Source organism: Anarhichas minor, unplaced genomic scaffold, assembly GCF_050575085.1.
Source record: "Anarhichas minor isolate MPS153535 unplaced genomic scaffold, ASM5057508v1 ptg000040l, whole genome shotgun sequence".
NCBI lineage: Eukaryota > Metazoa > Chordata > Actinopteri > Perciformes > Anarhichadidae > Anarhichas > Anarhichas minor.
The window spans coordinates 12223843-12242178 of record NW_027466486.1 but is presented as its reverse complement, the minus strand read 5'-3'; the positions used below and the strand labels follow the sequence as shown (position 1 = coordinate 12242178).

At 45.6% G+C, this 18336-nt stretch overlaps 2 protein-coding genes across 3 annotated transcripts in view; both read right to left on the bottom strand.

The window, feature by feature from the left end:
• Positions 1-11678, bottom strand: part of prkd3 (protein kinase D3) — a 34198-nt gene extending 22520 nt beyond the window's left edge. For both annotated transcript variants that reach the window (XM_076108392.1, XM_076108393.1), the window contains exons 1-2: positions 11399-11678; positions 9872-10481 (exon numbers count right to left, since the gene is read on the bottom strand). In XM_076108392.1, coding sequence (XP_075964507.1) covers positions 9872-10120 — 249 coding nt within the window. In that variant the 5' untranslated portion in view covers positions 10121-10481; positions 11399-11678. The remainder of the gene's footprint in view (positions 1-9871; positions 10482-11398) is intronic.
• Positions 11679-12455: 777 nt separating this feature from the next.
• mocs3 (molybdenum cofactor synthesis 3) lies at positions 12456-18079 on the bottom strand. The gene is made up of 13 exons (XM_076108245.1): positions 17830-18079; positions 16859-16991; positions 16654-16746; positions 15948-16068; positions 15484-15558; positions 15208-15325; positions 15011-15119; positions 14845-14907; positions 14193-14356; positions 14024-14071; positions 13377-13473; positions 13186-13293; positions 12456-12658 (listed from the first exon to the last, which is right to left on the bottom strand). The coding sequence occupies exons 1-13, from the start codon at positions 17920-17922 to the stop codon at positions 12501-12503; spliced, it is 1380 nt and encodes a 459-aa protein (XP_075964360.1). The 5' UTR covers positions 17923-18079; the 3' UTR covers positions 12456-12500.
• Between the last annotated feature and the right edge of the window lie 257 nt (positions 18080-18336).

Sequence of the window (18336 nt, the reverse complement as noted above, 5' to 3'; positions counted from 1 at the left end):
GCATTAGTAGTTTTAGTTATACATTATAAGCTGCTAAGAGCTGGTGTAAGAAAGTTTAACAGGTCATAATTCTACAATTTTTCACGATTACGTTTGAAAACATCATGACAACATTAAAGTTTACCTTCGCCTAATACTTCCCACTGGAAAGAGCTTGAACTCATCATAATGCATCTTAATGCAACCTCCGTTAACATGAGCCTTTAGCTTAATTATTTAGCCAAGCTGGACTGTGCTGCCCAACAGCTGATAGCTTATTTCTTCTGATTATCGGCCGATAACAATCGGCAGCCGCTCAATAGGGGCATCACTTACTGGCCCGGCCGATTCAGAGAGATGCAGGGTGCCAGAACCACACCCCACACTGTTCTACTCACTTAGCATGACATTTTATTACATTTTATTTCATGATTTTGTAGGGTTATACAATACACTGTGGATCTACTGACCACAATCCACGATGAGTCAAGCAACTGCATACAATGTGCTTCCCTTCTCTGCAGTCAATGCATGCTTCTTTTCAATGGTACATTACATAAAACCACTTGCTCCGTCATTTGCTGGCATAGGCCAACGAAAACACAATACAGCTGGAGGCAGAAAGGGGGGGGGGGGGGGGGGGGGGGGGGGGGGGGAGCGGCATTACCCTCATGTGGTTTATATCCAAGCAGGCATCTCTGTACACTTGCAGGATCAAGCAAACTCATCCCATCCCTGTCCACTATACACACACACATTCATGACATGTGCTCCTCCTGAAGTCAAGTCTTTTCCACAAAGGAAGACTCCACTAAGTGTAACCAACTGCAGCAGCCACATGCTGCGGAAGGGAAACTCGTTCGGTGGCAGAGCGGCAAGAAAAGCTGTGACTTTCTCACTCTACGCGCTGACTTCTCGTTTCCTTCCATGTGGCAGAGCATGGCTCATGGCTCATTCATAGTTTTTTTTTTTTTTTTTTTTGCTGCATGAGGCTGTCATCGTGGAACACGGCGGTGTTTCTTCAAAACAACAGATCACGGTCCGAATGACATCTGACGCTTCTCAAAGCTCCAGCCAAGCGTGGAACGGAGCTTTACTTGAAATACATCTGGCGCTACAGTCAATTTCAACGTGCATCACACCGTAGCGATGCACTTTCACAAACTGTAAGGCACACCGCACGAGCTGAACACCTCCACCATCAATCAGCTGCAACTTCTCCTGGCTTGATGCGGCTGCTTTGTACAGACAGGACGCCGCATAGCGACAGAGCAACTTCTTGTTTGAGCAACTAAACCACTTCTCACACCTTGTCTTTCTCCTGCATGTTTAAGAGAAGTGTGAACACTGCAGCCTGACTGAAGCATCGCTGACTGGTAAAAAGAGAAACGCAGAAGCTTGAAAAAGTGTCCAAGTGTTCATATGCAATTAATTCCCTGCTGGTTTCCTTCTTACCGTAAGCTGAGAGTTGCTGTGTGTGAGATTGCAGCCTGTGTGAGCATGTGTGTGTGTGTGTGTATCTCCACTTCTGGTGTAGACAAGTTGGAATCACAACTCTTAACCGCTGAGCTTAGGTCCAGGGCCTTGTCCTCACCCCAGCGTAGCAGGAGACTCTACACCTGTTATCCTAGACCTCTCTCAATCATCAGGAGACGCTAACAGCTATACCGCTTACCCAATTTACATCAACCACAGTGGCTGATGGTTTCCAGCCAAATCTCTTCCTGTTGTTTTATAAAGCGTTGCTCTCCAAAGAAAACCCCGCAATTATTTCGCCCGTCTTTTGGTTATTTGAATCCGGAGAAACAATACTCTTCTGTGGTCATATGGCCTGCGGAATAAAAGCACTGAAGTGGATGGGAGATAATGGGGATGAGGTCAGTGTTTGGTTGCGAGCCACTGTATCCCCAATGAGAGCACGCATGACAGAAACAGTCTCTCTTCGATGACTTCACACGTGTGGGTGTTTGCTCGCGTGCACATGCGCGCGCGTGTGTGTGTGTGTATATGAGCGCGTGTGTTTGCATGAGAATCTCATGCATTAACATTGTCCAGAGGCCAAGCAGAGAAGAGGAAGGCTGAGTTACAGGATCTAAGGCCTCTCAGGAAAGAGAGCAGTGTGATCTAAGACATGCTTGGCCAGGCCCCTGCACGCTGCTGATGAGTTATAGCCCCGCCGCGATCCTCCGCCAGCACCTCTGCCTCGCAGATACACTGCAGAACACACTCCATCTCCCCTCTCTGGCCTGGAGTCGCCGGGAACAGCTGCCACATTTTACCTCCACGCAGGGCAAATAAACAGGTGAACTCGGGGGGGAATTTATGGGAGATTGATGGCGACTGCACTTTCTCTTGTTCTGGCGGAGCAGGAGGTCATGAGGTGAGCGGTAATAGCAGGATGTAAGAACATGCTGCTGTTGCTCAACAGAAACATTAATAATAGCCACAGATTCGGCAATACAGAAAGTGGGCAGGCAGTAGTAGCTGAGGTTTTTCTCTTTATGAGTGATAATGAGGACTTACTTTTTACAGAAATACAGTTGTACCTTCGTAAAAGAACTACACTTCAAAAAAAACACTAAACCAAACACTCAGTAGAGCCAAATTCTAACACTCAAGCTGTCACCTTATTCACAGCATGGACACCCAAAAGGCAATTTCTCTGCACATTTGAACCCGCAAGACAAGAATAATGTGCATGTGCAGCGTCGAGAAAAGCCATTTGAACGCCTGCTCCGCCGACCACAGCAGCTTTGGAGAGCAGGGGCAAAGAAAGAATATGGAAACAGGGAGCGGCTCTGAGGGGGAACCAACCGAACGGCGAGCGCGGCGGCAGCAAGAGACACGGTGACAAAAGGAGTCATGTTGAGTGGCTGACTGTTTCCCCTCGGGTTTCAGAACGCTCAAACAAGCCAATCGAATAAAAGTGGAATTCCAATACAGCTACTTTTTATTCCATTCGGCCCTGTGGTGCTTTTCACCAGGGCATTTCTTCTGACCTTTTTCCCTTCATAACGCAGGTTTCGTGGTGTATTCTTCTAGTATCAACGTGTACTTGCACTTCCCCAGCCACCCTCCTATCAGTTTGACAGATCACTCACTATACGCTGAAAGACAGGAAAGGCAAACGGTGCTGAGAAAACAACTCAGAATGAGTCATTCTGCAAGCTGCCCCCCCGCTGCAGGGATCAATAAAGCCTCGCTGATATCACTGTGTAGCTACAACAGACACCATGTGGTCTTAATTGTGGAAACATTTTTGGCATGTTAACACATCTGCTAAGATGACGATTATGACATATGTTTGTTAGCTAGCCTTTTGAGAGGTTTGACAGTTCAGAAAAGGGACATTAGTGATTAAATAGGTCAAATAGGCCAAGTGTGCATGTCAATCGACCCCTCCACTTCAGCATGTGTCATGGTTGAAGTCCTCCAAGCGTGCTGAGGTTGTCAGCGAGTGCAGCGAAGGAGAAACTCCAGTCTAAGGAGAGGAGACACTCGAACCGTTAATGAGTAAATTAATAAGGGAAATGACATGTCCTCTTTCAGCGAAATGTGTTATGCTTCGGTTACAAATTTATGAATGGAAACTGGTGGAGCCTCTCAGGAAGTGGTCCTAAATCACCACACGTGCTTGGCTTCCCAAGGACAACGTCACCGGGATTCCTGCGTATTAAACGGTTCAACATTACTGCTGCCCACCACTTCAGCATAATCGCAATCAAAGCCCATTCAGCCAGCACTAACAGAGATTGGAGTGATGCAAGATTATCTCACCCCGCCCCCGCCACTGGCATAAGTCGAGTATTGTGAAGGGCATTTGGGCAGAAAATCCGAAGCAAAGCCACGCATGGTGGCAGAAGCGGCCTTCTACTTATGGTTCTGGCACCGACGGACACCAGGCTATACGGTGGCCGCGACCCCCCCTCTGTGCTCCATGCAAGGCCTGCCAACAGGGCTGTCCCCCCCCTGTCCCTGGAGAGGACCACCCTTCTCCACTCTGTCATTCTCTCTAACCCTTGTGGCCGGGCCCTGTGCTCTGCCTTGCCACTTTACATTTAGAGGAGAGCAATGCGGCAGAAATGTGCCCTACAGATGGTAGAAATTACTTAGCTCACTTAACTTCAGAGATATTTTTTTTCCCCTTTTTCTTCTCTCTCTCTCTCTCTTTTCCACAAATTACTCCAAGACTTGGGAAATTGATAGATTCCTTGGGCAAGTACGCCTTTGAGTTGTACATGAACGTTTTTTTAGGTTTTTTTTCAGCAATCCCAATTGTGATATCAATTTAGTCAACTCTATGGCTTTGGAATACATCAGTATTAAAAAATAGGCCATAACCAAGAAGCAACAGTGAATATTTTGACTCAAGGGTGAGCTGAATGTGCTTTCCAGGAAACGTCTGACCTCATGTATATCACACATAATGCACTTTGCTGTTGGGACGCCCTCTGGGGTGAAATATGGCTGCCAGCTCCATAGGAACATGCAGATGTGGGCTTACAGTGTCGAAGGGAGGGAGGGAAGGAGAGAGGGAGGGAGGGAGGGAGATGGTGGTGATTTATTTCCCGAGTGTTTCAGTTAGTTTTGGTCGATGTGAACTGCAGTCTCTCCATTTTCCATCTGCACCCTTCTTTCTTGCTATTTTCCCTTCTCATTTTCTTCTCCGTATGCCAGTTTTTTTGTCTTTCTATAGATACAATTTCCCAGGCCAGGTCTATCTTTATGACAAACCTCAACACCACATACAGATCTTAGGTGAAAAGGGCCGGTGAAATACTACTTCTATGTCCTAAAGCTTAATCACCAAAGCCAAATCTTCTGACCTCAATTGCAGAAAATAACCGTTGCTAAACAGCACCTAAAGGCAGATACAGCACCATCATGAAAGCCAAAAAAAAAAAAAAAAAAAGACGTCTCCACTGTTGCAACTCCATCTAATTAATCTTGAAAAAGGAATGTTGAGCCGATCTAGTTCTCTCTGCCAAGTGTTACCTCGCAGCATCCAAGTGATATTACTCATCGGTTTAGAACAATCCAAACAATCCTTTAGTTTTTATAATACTCTGCTATTGTACTGTACGTTGTCCAAAGTCGCCCCTTTCTGACTCAAACAGGCCTTTGTCTCGCTAATTACAGAGGCAGCTGTACAGCCCTCAACCAGAGACTGCGAGTTACAGCACTAACAAAACCAGTGGGGAAACCTGTGGCTGAGGCAGCTGCCTTTCACAGCTGGAGTGAAAATGCAGAAACTTCCTAAGGAAGAGCGCTAAACTTAAAGTATTCATAAAAGTAACATTTGAGGCGAAGGCTTAATGGGGTTTTTCCATTACCTTTGCCAGAAGTGCTTCAAATTCCCTTTATCCTGCTAAGCTTTATCATCCCCTTTGATAGGGAGAAAAGCATTTAACTGATGCCAAGGTACACTTTAAAGTTATATCAAACACGTTGGCTGCCAACATTCTCCAGAAAGCATCTCCACTAAAAACTGAATTGTCTTTGTAGGATATTAAATACCGCACAGTCCCATAAAGACTGAAAACTAAACTGTCGATTCTGCAATCGCCATTACAGCATCCGTCAACATTTGTCAGATGTACAGCATTACCAAAGCAAGTGTTTAGCTTCAAATATTTCAGTTTCCTAGCAGTCTAATCCCACCCATCCCGAGCAACATCACATCATCCTCCAAAAATGCCTGGGTGAAGAGGAATGTTCTGGAGCTGGCTGGCTGTCCGGGCTGACCAGCTGGCTAACTGGGAGTCATTCTCAGGGAGTCGTGAACTTTTGTCCCGCCGCTGCTCCCTCGCTGGCTGCACGAGAGGACTTGGGCGACACCAAACAGGAAGCGCTCAACAAGTGGAAGTGTATGGATGTTTATCTCGCGCCATTCATCAAGCCCCAAAACCAGAGACAAGAGTCGGGCTGTCCTGACTTGAAGTCGCGTGTAGCCACTTGGGGTCATTCAATGCGCTATCGTGACAAAACAAAACAAAACAGAAGCAGAAGCAAAAAGGGAACTCACTGCACATTTAGAGGTCTAAAAGAATCACCCACATTAACATGGCTTAACCGTGAATATAACATGGATAAAGACTGAACTGATGGGTACTCGACTGGGAGGGTCTCCACCACCCATTGGCTGGCTCCCTTCATCCTTTCTTACAGTCCTCAAGGAGCCTGGCTTTGAGTCGGTACCCTTGTGCCAAGTGGTGACACTTAAACAGTCATATTTTAAAGTATTCAGTAGATTGCAGGGGCAGTAACCGCAATAGCTCCCCTAAGAGACTGGGACTGAACCTATCCATATCAGGTTGCCCCGGACTAAGGTTGACCTTAACCACTGAAAGTTGGTGAATGTGGTCCAAACCACTACTATCAAAACCAACTCCAGATAGAGAACAGAGAGAAAGTAGATCTGCTCTGTGGACACTGGCCAAGTCATGTGGTTGAGTCTTTAGCAGGAAGAGGCATGAGCCGTACGAAATCTATACAATACACAGCTATTACAGCAGGCTGCATGACTCCCCGTCAAACAATGAGTCTGATTCAAAACTGAAGGGTTCAGGGAAGATATGAAATGTCGACCTTGAAGCCGTGACACATAATCTACAGTAAAAGAGAGCGAACGTAAACATCTGGACATTTTACAGCTGTCAACTGCATCCAAAGTGCATCTGCTACAGCACACCGGCTTGCATCCATGGTTCGTAAAGTGATTTCGCTGCGTGTTAATAGGCATTTGTAATTACAAAGGCCCATTGAAAAGTTGGACATGGGTTAATTTGTGTGTCCTATTGTTGCTGTCTCGTACACCAAAAGTCTGTGTGATCTTACAGTTTGGCAAGCCAGCAAAGGAACAGGCTCCAAAGAGGAACACTAAAAAAGAACACTGGAAATGTGCTAACAACAGCAGCAGTGCAACAAAGTAAAGCACTCACTTCAACTTTCTGTCCTTAAGCTACGGTCACAAGCTTTGAGAGACATAACGGCTGCTTGTGTTTTCTCCTAAGTTACTGACGCCGGTGGGAACTCTTGAGTAGTATAACACAGCGATTGCGTTGGCCGTGGTCTCCGTCTCAGTAATGAGACGAAGGCGGTATAAAGTTACAAGTTACCTTGATGTAACTCCACATCTATGTAAGTGTGCGTGTGGCCAAGCGTCTCTCTGTATCGCACAGTAAATGAAAGAATGTAAACATAGTTACTGTGGTGACTGCATGCTCGTTAAAGCACACTGAGACCAGATCGTGTACAACACACGCGACTGTAGCGATGCGGTGGTGAGCTCAACGGACGCTCGAGTCGCCGACAAATCGAGCTTTACTGCTCCGAAAGGTCAATTGGGGTAGTTGAGGTAGTTTGCCTGTGTACTGGGACAGCACAGACAGGATGCAGTGTGGGAACTACATCTCCCAGCATGCTCGAACGCACTCTAGGTTGCTATTCTTGCACCTGCCGCCGTGGTGACCCAGACCCAGATAATCAGCTGGAGGATGGACAAATTGCTCATCCACAAGCTTGAAGACCACCAAGACATCAACATGGGTAATATCATGGTTTACTAAATCCCACCATTAAGGTTCACAACAGCTGACACAGCAGAAAACCTGACACTGAATGGATGAGCGTGTCTGTTGAGTCACTTTGCGAAGCAGGCCAGCTCTCGGCACAGGAAACGACAGCAGGAAAGGGGGGAATACACTTTCATCCAGACTCTATCTCCACAAAGATATTACCGGGTGAAGTCAAAAGCTTTTCTTTTTTTTTCCCCGTCTCGCCTCTGCTGACAGACACCTGAGGTTCTGCTGACTGGAGACATCCTGGGACGACTGTCGACGGCTAAGCCAGGGTTAGAGATCCACAGCTGGGAAAAGTTGGCCAGGATGAGCGGCCTTTGTAAGAAGGCTCAGCATTATCATGCATATTTTAGAGCAAGGAGTGAGGCAGAGATGGACTGGAGTGCGCAGAAGGCCAAGAGTCATATTTTCCATTGATATCAAAGCCATGTGGCTGGATTTCATGAAATAGCTGAGGCAGTGCACTGCATGTTGGCAGTGTTTAATAGAAGAAATGTGGATGAACGTGCTGGATATGTTCTGTGGTGATGATGCACTGTACGTAATCATGAAAAGGATGTACAGATATTAATTATATATATGGCCTTTTCAAAGTTCCCATGACTGTTGGTTATAAATTTAATTGTTTCCTGCTACATTTTGTTAGAGTGCATGGCATCTCTAAATTAATGCATGTGATATGTGAAGTGACACAGGGATAAAGTTGCACATGGGCGACAAATCTCAGCACCCACTCGCCCAAAAACGTACCGCACCGACTCACTTTTTACGGGTTGTCTTCAAAGCGCCGTGTTTCCCACCCTCTTCCTGTTCCAGATTCTTGCAACTATGCCAACATGTTACAGGATCCATGTAAATATGCGCAGCGATGAGATTTTCTGCTCTGGGGACTCAGAACTGTTCATAACTAGCTAGTGAGAATCAGCAGACCTTGTAAAGAACAACAACATTACCGCGCTCCTCTGGAATGTCAACTTGGACAACATGGAAGCAGAGGGACAGCAGGCTCAACACAGATAGCTCCCTCCGCTATTGTCCACTTGTTGTTCAACACAAAGTCTGTTCCTCATAATATTTTTCCTCATTTCCATTATCATCATCTCAGACTCAAATATAGCTCCGAGAGACCTGAATGTTCAGATCCCGGTGGCTGATGAGAGTGCTTTCGCTCAATCACCCTCTTTGTGTTCAGTCGGTGGTAATTACAGACACAAAGGGAGTAATCATCGTTATACACAAGAGAGGTTAGAACAACAGCGACGTGTGGATGCACACAGGAGCCATTTCATTATTCCAACAGGCTTTGCGCACCATTAATCCCACACAGCTATGGAGCACACATGCATGGGTTCAAAGAAGACAATGACTGAGCAGGAGCTTTAGAGCACCAGCACCTACTGCACATGTGTTTAGAAGTACTGTCTATTTAGTTATCCTCTTTTAGTTTTCATTTCCAATACTTATTGGGCTGCTTTAACCCTCCAGTTTGTAGTAGTAGTAGTCACTTCATATAAAACAAAGGCACAACATCTGTGGTGATGGAGCTTAACAAAGCATGTATTATATTTTATATAATTAAAAAGGTTGTACCCTCATTCTTAGTTTGCACGTTATAAAGAAGCAGACGAAAACCATGCTCAGGACCGGCCCGATCATTGTAAGTGCAAACGAACACTGCGATTAAAGCTGGCGCTGTTGATTCTCCCTCTGGATACTCTCACACAACCCAATAAGAGACGGCAAAATGATGAAGCCCGTGCTTTGTATTTAAAGTTCTTATGCTGAGGCTACACTCCAGTGTCATTACAGCACATTACCAGTGTCATGGAAAAAGAAGTAGGTCCAAAAAACAAAACCACGGAGTGGTTCTGTTTATGTGTACGCAGACGAGCTTGTGTGCCTGTGCTTGCACCATGTAAGTCCGGTAACATTAAACCACAATGTAAATGACTGGCGCTGCTACGCCGTGTCCTGCGACTGGAGGAGCAATCGGAGCTGTAGTGTGCACGCTTCTGCGGTGTTTGACTCATTTTGGGGCACGAGGCCCAGATGTCCACTTTGAAAAAATAAACACAAAGCCTAAACAGATGAATATGGTAGAGGATGGCAAAACACATGTTGGTGCATCATCATGTGGGTCCTCCACCGCCTTCGGTATTCCTGCTAAAGTCTGAAAACAAGGTAATCGTAGCAGGTTTGCATGTCTTTGGGGAAATCCTCATTAGAGAAAAAGTGTTTGATGAGAGATGTCCTTTCTAACTGAAAAGCACAGTGTCACGTCATATGAAAGGGCGTTTCAGCGAGAGGCTTACCTTCTGGTCCACTATGGAGCACACCAGGTCCTTGACAGCGGACAGCGACAGGTCACTGGGCTCCAGGTTCACCGTCTCTCTGGTCAGTCCTATCTGCAGCAGGAAGGACACCCCGTGGAAAGAGTTGGTGGGGCTGGGGACGCTGTGACCGCCGTTGGACAGCCGCGCGTACAACGGTCCGGACGGGTGGTGCGGATGGAGAGAGTGGAGGAAGGCTCGAGGTAAGGATGGGGGAGAGGAGGCAGACATTGGGTTTCTTCCAATGGCAACGCGGAGCGCTGAACGGCGGAGGTTTCAGAGAGGGCCGGCAGAAAGAAACACAGCTGACTCTTGACAGGGGAGATCTTTGGTCCTCATCAGTGGTAGTGAGCCAGCTCTGTTTGTGTGTTCTTTTATCAAAGTGACATTGTTTCTCATAAATTAAGAGGGTCCGCCCGCCTGAGCTTACACAACACACACTCATTCACGAGACGCGGGCAGGTGATGGAGGAAAAACGTCTGTGAAGACTCGGCAGACTTCTGCAGTAAAGTCACTGCAGCGAGCTTCATATCCTGGAGTGGAGCTCCTTCTCCTTACTGAAGTCAGTAATCCACTCTGACCACAGGAAGCCTGTCACCGCAAACATACACACAGAGACAAAAACACACACAGTGCTATTTTTACAATGAAAAAAAAGCAGTCACCTATCTGAAAGAAACAGCAGAGACAGTGAAGGACGAGGGCACATTAGGAGCTCTCATTCTGCTGAGCCTTAGGGCAGCCCGGCTGTATGTATGAGACGGCTACTTTTCTTCCCTTTGTGAACACTCTTGGGTTGAATTCATGTAGGAATCAATTTACACACAAATAGTCAGCCAGGCTTGTCCATTTCTTTTCTTTTTTTTAATTAAGACCCCAAATAATCTTCATCAATATTTGCCTGTGCTAGAACGAATTCTTAAAACTTTAAATTGTTACTTCTCATAGATTATCTCTTGGATGATCACTCGTGCTGTGTGTTGCTGTTGCCTTGCATTGTGTTGGTTAAAAGAGCTTGCCAGGGTTATCTTTAAGACAACTCACACAGCCATCACGTACATGCACCGTGCTCGAGGGGCGACAGCTTCAACTTTTGTTCGTAACAGCAGTCGTTTTCACTTTGCTATCGACGTTTGGAAAACTTAACAAAACCATCACAACGGGCCGTTATGCTCGTGCGCAAAACGGTAAAAAAAAAAAACAACAACAACAAAGAACGTAGCCCAAAGGACGCGTAAAAGTTGATAAAGCGTATCATGTCGGTGTTTACAAGAATTCCAACTCCGCAAACATCTGGAACCAGGGCTTCCTAACATCTGCACCCCTCCCACTTTCGATAGGCTCGCTGGCAGAGCACAACCCGAGTCTACAATGCCAGCAAAACAAGTTATACAAGACCTGGATTCACACATTCAGAGGACTTTGTTGCAGTTTTACGTGTCGTCTACGCGCAAAAAGCCCCTTTACAGCCAAACGTCGCCTTAAATGCATCTGAAATGATACTTTACCTTCACAGTCAGCGAAGGGCGCTTTTCTTTCCATTGTGAGTTTACTGAAGACACTTTGTAACTCCATCAACTGAGGAAAGCGGAGTCCGAAGTTTAAAATGCTGCACTTTGTGGAAGTCGCACACAGAAGCGCAGCGTCGCAGCTCAACGTCTCATGGAACGAATACCGACATAAATTGTACACACGGGCGCGCGCAGACTAACCGAGTCGTCCATTTATTCTTCTCCTTTATCTTTTATTCCAGATTTGTAAATTCGTGCGCATCTTATTATCCTTCCAGCTGTGTCTACTCCCCCCTGCTCGACGAGAAGAAAAAAAAAAAGGAGCAGCGACCGTCGCCGGGGGATGGAGTCTTTTTATTATCTCCGCATAACTGACTTTCCATGTGAGGGGAGGAAAACTTGAACTACAGTCCCTGTGAAGCAATGGCGCCTCCGATGGAGCTCAAACCAATGCGCATGTGCCTTTTCTTTTCCGTTATTTCAACTTGGCCATGCCAAGAGAAAAAAAAAAACTGTATTCTTCGACCCGAATCGGTTTGTAATGAAGTTTCAAAATTGGGGGCCAGGAGCCCTCAGGTGCTATTGAGAGGGTTCATATGTGTCCCCAGCAAAATGAGGAATGGGCTGAATTAACTTTACTTTAATAAATAAACAAAGAAAGTAAAAGTATCTGTGTTCTCTCAAAAGCTGTAAACAGCTTAGCAGATGTTTAAAGGGAAAATAGGGGTCGGTAGGTATGTCTGAAATGTAAAGTGTAGGTTTAATTTCTTCATTAAGCTATCTGTTCAATTAACTATTAGGCCTCTAATACTAAGAATTGAAAGAAATAACAGGAAGAGGGATTCGATTTTGCAAGGATGCCTATGTGTTATCTAACTGTCAACTCATGTCTTCGATGCGCTGATCGACACAGTAGATTACACAACACATTTTAGGAACTGGTCCATTGTTACACTCTCTCTATGTGAGATTTTGCTATTCAGTATTGACATTAAAGCCAATCCACCTGACAGCACACAGTTCAGTGCACATACAAATAAGAAAACAACTGAACAATGATGGAAAAACCAAGTTTATTAACAAAATAATTTAAAATGGATTAATACTGTGGAAATGTGGGGTCCACTTTCTTTGCCCAAGCCATGAGGCCTCCACAGATGTCTTTCACTGAAACACTGTCCACTTCTGATCCACTCATCTTCTCCACAACCTGCACCGCCTTCTGAGAGTCGTTCCCCATCTTACAGATCACATACACTGGAGGAATCAGCAGAGAAAGAACACAGAGAGATTAGTTCGGTGACACCAGTGGATCCTAAACGCGTGAAATGCGTCAGATTCAAATTACTATTTTATATGATAGCACAAAGAAACATTTAAAAAGGGACAAAAGTCGGCACAAGAGTTTGAATGGTACACATATTAAAGAATTTGAAAGAAAAGGTAAATAGTTCAGAACAAAAACTGACCATATAACAAACAACCAAAACTGTATTAAATGCTCTACAAGGCTAAATTTAGCTCATTGATAAATAACACAGTGAATAGCCAGAACGTCACCAAAATAACATTTTGAATATTAATTTCTCTAAGGTGGACCAGCTGCTTGGGCTGACCGTACTTGTTTTGGAAAAGGGGGTCACCTAGCAACCCCATTACAACCTGCTACTAGCTGTCCAAAGTAAGCCCGGCAGTATGAGACCACACGGCGGCCTGTGAATATGCACAAGTTGGCTCTACGTGCCTGTCCATTTCAAACGACATGTGGGTTCTGACGTGTTTACCTGGAGGCCGGCAGTCGCCCTCCATCTGCCGTTTCAACTGGCCAATTCTCTCCTGGAGTAACTGGATATGTTCGCTCTTCCTCTCCTCTAAACTCGAGAGGGGAATGTCTGGCAACAGTGTAAGGAGAACATTCACACAGAGATTGGACATAGGGAGATGGATTGTGCGCCTCTGTCTCTAAAAAGGATACTGAGGGAGAGAGGTAAGTGGCATATGTCCACCTCCACACGAGGGCGCACATCCAACAAGAGATGGGGCTCTGCGTTTTCCATTATCGATTTATAATCCTGGAATCACATCAAAGCAGACCTCAGCGCACAAATAACTTCATTAGAGAGGTGGAGCTTCATCTTTCGGGAAAAGACATTGATTAACATCTATAAAACAGGATAACCACAATTATTCTGGGTAAATGTTGAAATGTAGCCTGGATTTGGTTTTGTGGAGTAATGTGAACATTTGAACTGCTTTTCCTTAAATCAAAGGAAACAAAATTGTTTTGTTTTTTTCTTACTGGAGCCCCTTGCACAATCTCGATTACAGCCCAATCAATCATGATCCCAATCTCTGAGGCTAATGCGGGTTTGAAAGCACCAATTCTCCAGAAAACTGACTCAACCCACTACCGCTGCTCTCGCCACCAAATAGGACATGTTATTAATTCCCGTAGAAAATCTACAGGCACATTTTAAGTCATTTCCCATTCGGGGCTGGGTCAGCGCTTAGATGTAATCAGCATGAAAACTGTGGAGAAAATTGTGGGCAATCATACAATAAACGGCACTAAATGCCGGGAGTCACGCAGCGGCCAACTGTTCCGGACGATGTACGCTCTACCTGTACCGTGATCCTCTGGTCTCTGGAAAGGAGGTTGACTTTGCGGCACTGAAACCCAATAAGAGATGTTTTCCTATGATTACAGAATACTGACATGTACTGTGTCTTACTAAATGGCAAGAGCCAGTTGATGTCTGTGAAAATGAGCAGGACCTCTCTCATGACCAACCTTATCTGTGGCAGCAGACCCACAGAAAGCCTCATAGTCCACCAGCTGGGTCACACTGGGCTTCTCTCCGCACACTGCACAGCTGGCCTGCTTGGGCCGCAGCTTGATGGACCTGAATCTGGCGTCTTGAGCGTCAAACATCACCAGCTGCTGGCCGCAGGAAGCTGTCACGCCCGGAGGAGGGGGGGGGGGGGTCAAGGAAAAGGGCAACAATGTGAAAAGTGTCAGCGTCTGCGCTGCTTGATCCGGAGAATCGGCTGCCGCGCGTCTCCCCGTTTGCTGTGTGAGCAGAGCACCATGGCAACGTTCGGTAGGAAGACGGCGGGGTACTTCCCAGGCTGATGCATTATAGAGGGCCAGGTGTTAGCATGGGTGTCACAATGCAAGCCGGAGGGCAGGATAGCACAAGTCTATTCTCTGATGGAAGTCTTTACCACAGCAGCTTCAAAGGAGTTCTCATAGGAATACGCAGACGAAGAGTCAGCAGAGTCTGTTTATGCTATATTTTTTAATCAGACAGGCACAAAACACCTGTACAACGCTTTCACAGTTCTTTGTTCATCCAGATGACTGGAAAACCAAAGCAACAAAATGTCCAAGCAGGGCACTGCATGTAACGTGGGAGTTCAGAATGGAAAAAGCCAAAGGATACAGCCTTGTCCGGAGGCAATCTTGAGGACTTCCAAAGCTTGGAAGCAGCCCATTATCCCTGGAACTTAAAGAGAAACGTGGAAAGTTTTACTAACAACTACCATTTACAGACTGAACTCTGTACAAAGTCAAGGGCTCCCTGGGGCAAGTAAGGGAACGAGACTCACCCACTCCTAACACCCCTCCGTCGGAGCAGTTGGTCACCGTCTCTGGGGGTGGGGGAACCGGGTACAGACATCTGTAGCAGGGGCCTCCGCGGTAGTTGTATACTGTCAGCTACACAAACACACACAGAGCAAGAGGGCTGATAAAGTATCATTACAAATGTAGAGGAGCTGATGGGACTCGTGCCTCTCCGCCTTACCTGTCCCTCCATTCTCAGAGCGCCGGCTGACACCAGAGGCTTGCCACCGAGCACGCAGGCGTCATTCACCAGATAGCGAGTGGGGACGTTGTCCGAACAATCCGCCACAATGTCATACATGAGGTCAGCGAAGTCAAGGTGCCATCAAGAACGCAGTTCGTATCACCGTGTGCGCATTCCACCACCTGAGTATGTGAAGTACTACTCGTGCTTTCGCAGCTGAGTGAACAGTTTCATGACAAAGCATTAGCAGGTGTGATGCAAGGTTGAGGATACTGTCGAATGAGCTGCAAGGCGTTCTCCGGCGAGAGCTTCAGGTGGTAGGGAAGACACTCTACTGTTGAGTTCAACCTGTAAGGTCACGTTCAAAAATATGAATTCAATAAATGAACAATTAAAGTAAGAAGTTGATAAATGGCGCCCTCATGTGGTCACGGCTCCACAATGTGCGCGCTGACCACAGTGGGCCCACTGTGAGGTGGTGTCTCTAAAATAACATGTTTACACAATATCTGCAGACTGGGGAGAAAGTACACAACCAAATATAACCTGTGGCGAGACTGGAGAGCGCCAGCATGTATTGCCCTGCAACTAAATGGTCACAAAACACATAGAAGCACACCACTTATCGTAGTTGGAGAACATTTACTAATAATATCAAAATATTAGCGCCTCTGTTTCAGGTCGGTTTGTGCAGTTTGGGCACTAGTGTGTGCAGGACTGCATTTCTCAATCAGTACCGTTTAACTGCATTGGCAGCGGACAGAGCCTTTGCTTGGTTCTGGTTCTCCTCCCCGTGAAGCACCTGTCTGTGCAGGTTACTGAGCTCCACCTCGTCATAGTCCAGCAGGCCCAGGCGCCCTGCAGGCAGGCAGAAAGTCTTTAGAATGAATGTCAATTTAACAAAGTGTGCCTTCGGAAAACTTGACTTTATCTTTAGTTGTTGTTTGTTGCCTTTTCTCAAATGTTGTACCGGCTTTCCTTCAGTTTTCTGCTTTTCCCTAGTTGACTATACAGCCAAAGTTTGGCTGAAATTCCACCTGAGGCAACAGGCAGTATAGATTTGCCCGCAAAAGAAAAACAAATTCCCAAAATAAGTAGGTCGTAAGCTGTGAATATACTCTTGGCTCTTTACACAAGTTTTCCCAGTGCACCTGATTGTAATCATTAAACAGCACAAAAATGGGTGGTGTGATATATTTATTTTAGGAGTGGAAATGAATAATTATGGTTCGAAACCTTTCCCCCCGCAGGTACATTTATTTAGTTTAACAGCCAGCGGGGAGGTGAGCCAGATTGCTAATTTTAGACCCTGCCTTAGAGGAAAATGACCCGTTGATAGCTCAACAATTACTCACGCCCACACAGCCCATTTATTTCCGAGGTTAATGGTTTGATTTCTTTGGCACCGGGTCATGCTGAGCATTAATCAAGTGGACGACCTACCGATGCCTGCTGCCGCGAGATACTGTGCCAGGGGGCAGCCCAGTCCTCCGCACCCCACAATCAGCACTGAGGTCTTGGATAAATTAAGCTGACCTGTGGACAAATCAGAATTCACTTTGTTGGGTTCGGTCATGCCGTTAATCTCACTCAACAGAATGCTGACTGTGCTACGTATCAGAATAACACTGCCTGTAGCCATTCGTACCTTGTACGCCCAGCTCAGGCAGAATGAGCTGTCTGCTGTACCGCATGATGTCCTCATTGCTGAGGGCTGCTTTGGCTTTCAGGGGGGTTAGGGGTGTCACTTTCTCATGCAGCTCCAGTACTGTGGCAGGGCTCTTATTGTCGGGGGAGGAATCACAACACGAGATATAAGAAACAAGTTTAAACAGAAGCTTTGAGCCATGTGGCATCGCAGCCCCAAGCAGCCTGCCTCTGTAATATCATGAGCTACATTTATATCTCTCTTTACATATACGCACACAGCCCATATGTCTGACATAAGGCGCTATTTGGGGGAAAGAAGCTCTTCATATGCAGGAATTAAATGGCTTATAGCATGCTTATTTATGTCTTATTTAGTATTCAAGACTAAATGAGTTAAGTGTGCTTTATCTCTTTTGAGAATTTCCAAATGTATTTTAGACTTTTTAAAACTTTCCATCTCTCCTCTGTGATAAGTAGTGTTTCTGCACGTCTGCCATTGATTTTTTTTTTTTTGTAGAATCAAAGGCATCGGAATTTATTACTGTAGCACTGCATTCTAGGATCAAACTTTCAGCATTTAATGTGTATTTAATGCAATGATAATGAGTTATTCCCATGGGTATTGTGTTATCACCCCCTGTAGATATTATCAATTACCCAATGTGGCATTTTTTCCTCAACTACACACCACGTGCATCACAATTAGGACGGTCACCAGCTAGCTAACAAGCTAGTTAGCTGTCTATCAAGTGTGCAGGTTCATTTTAAGAAAGGAGTAATGTATGTAATGTAACGTATGTTCCATGTCCGATTATAAACAATGTTTGCTATTGCTATGTAGACGAGGTACAACAATGCTATATCGCTGCACCAGGAATGCTAAACTGCTAGCCACAGGCAAATAGATTATAAAAAGACATTTCTGTAGTAACAGAATTGACTGTTAGCATTCAGAATAGACTACAGTACCTTTTCCACTCGGGCCAGTTTATTCTTCAGAGCAGCGATCTCTTTCTCTTTCTCCTCGAGCTGAGCCTTCAAGCAGCGCACCTCGTCAGACATGTCTGCGGGCAACACGCGCAGTTGCAATATATATATATATATATATATGTATATATATATATATGTATTAGGTATATCAAAATATATTTCACAACTCTGATTTAGCTACGATCTAACTGTGTGATGGGAACATGTTGACATGTTGAGCGCACGGCAGAGACTTCCGGGTTGACCACGTGACAATGAACCACGTGGCAGGTGACGTACGAAGCGCTGGTCTTACTCTCACAAAAACAATAGGCTACTAAATGCAAATAAAACAATACGTAAACAAATATGTAATGTGTTTTAAAAGTTTAAAAGTTATTGCACTCCATTCAATTGCTCGTGTACAGCACGAAGATCCAAGCAAAGCGCGATTTCCTATAATTATGTATCTGCAAGAATGACATCTTAATATACTATACTTTACGT

What these genes read in the sequence shown, in the direction of transcription:
- mocs3 (XM_076108245.1), bottom strand. Translation starts at nt 17,922, where the DNA reads ATGTCTGACGAGGTGCGCTGCTTGAAGGCTCAGCTCGAGGAGAAAGAG. An exon ending in CGGAGGGGTGTTAGGAGTGG is followed by an intron (nt 14,908 to 15,010) that starts GTGAGTCTCGTT and finishes TTTCTCTTTAAG; the next exon opens with TTCCAGGGATAATGGGCTGC. An exon ending in GGTCTGCTGCCACAGATAAG is followed by an intron (nt 14,072 to 14,192) that starts GTTGGTCATGAG and finishes ATTGGGTTTCAG; the next exon opens with TGCCGCAAAGTCAACCTCCT.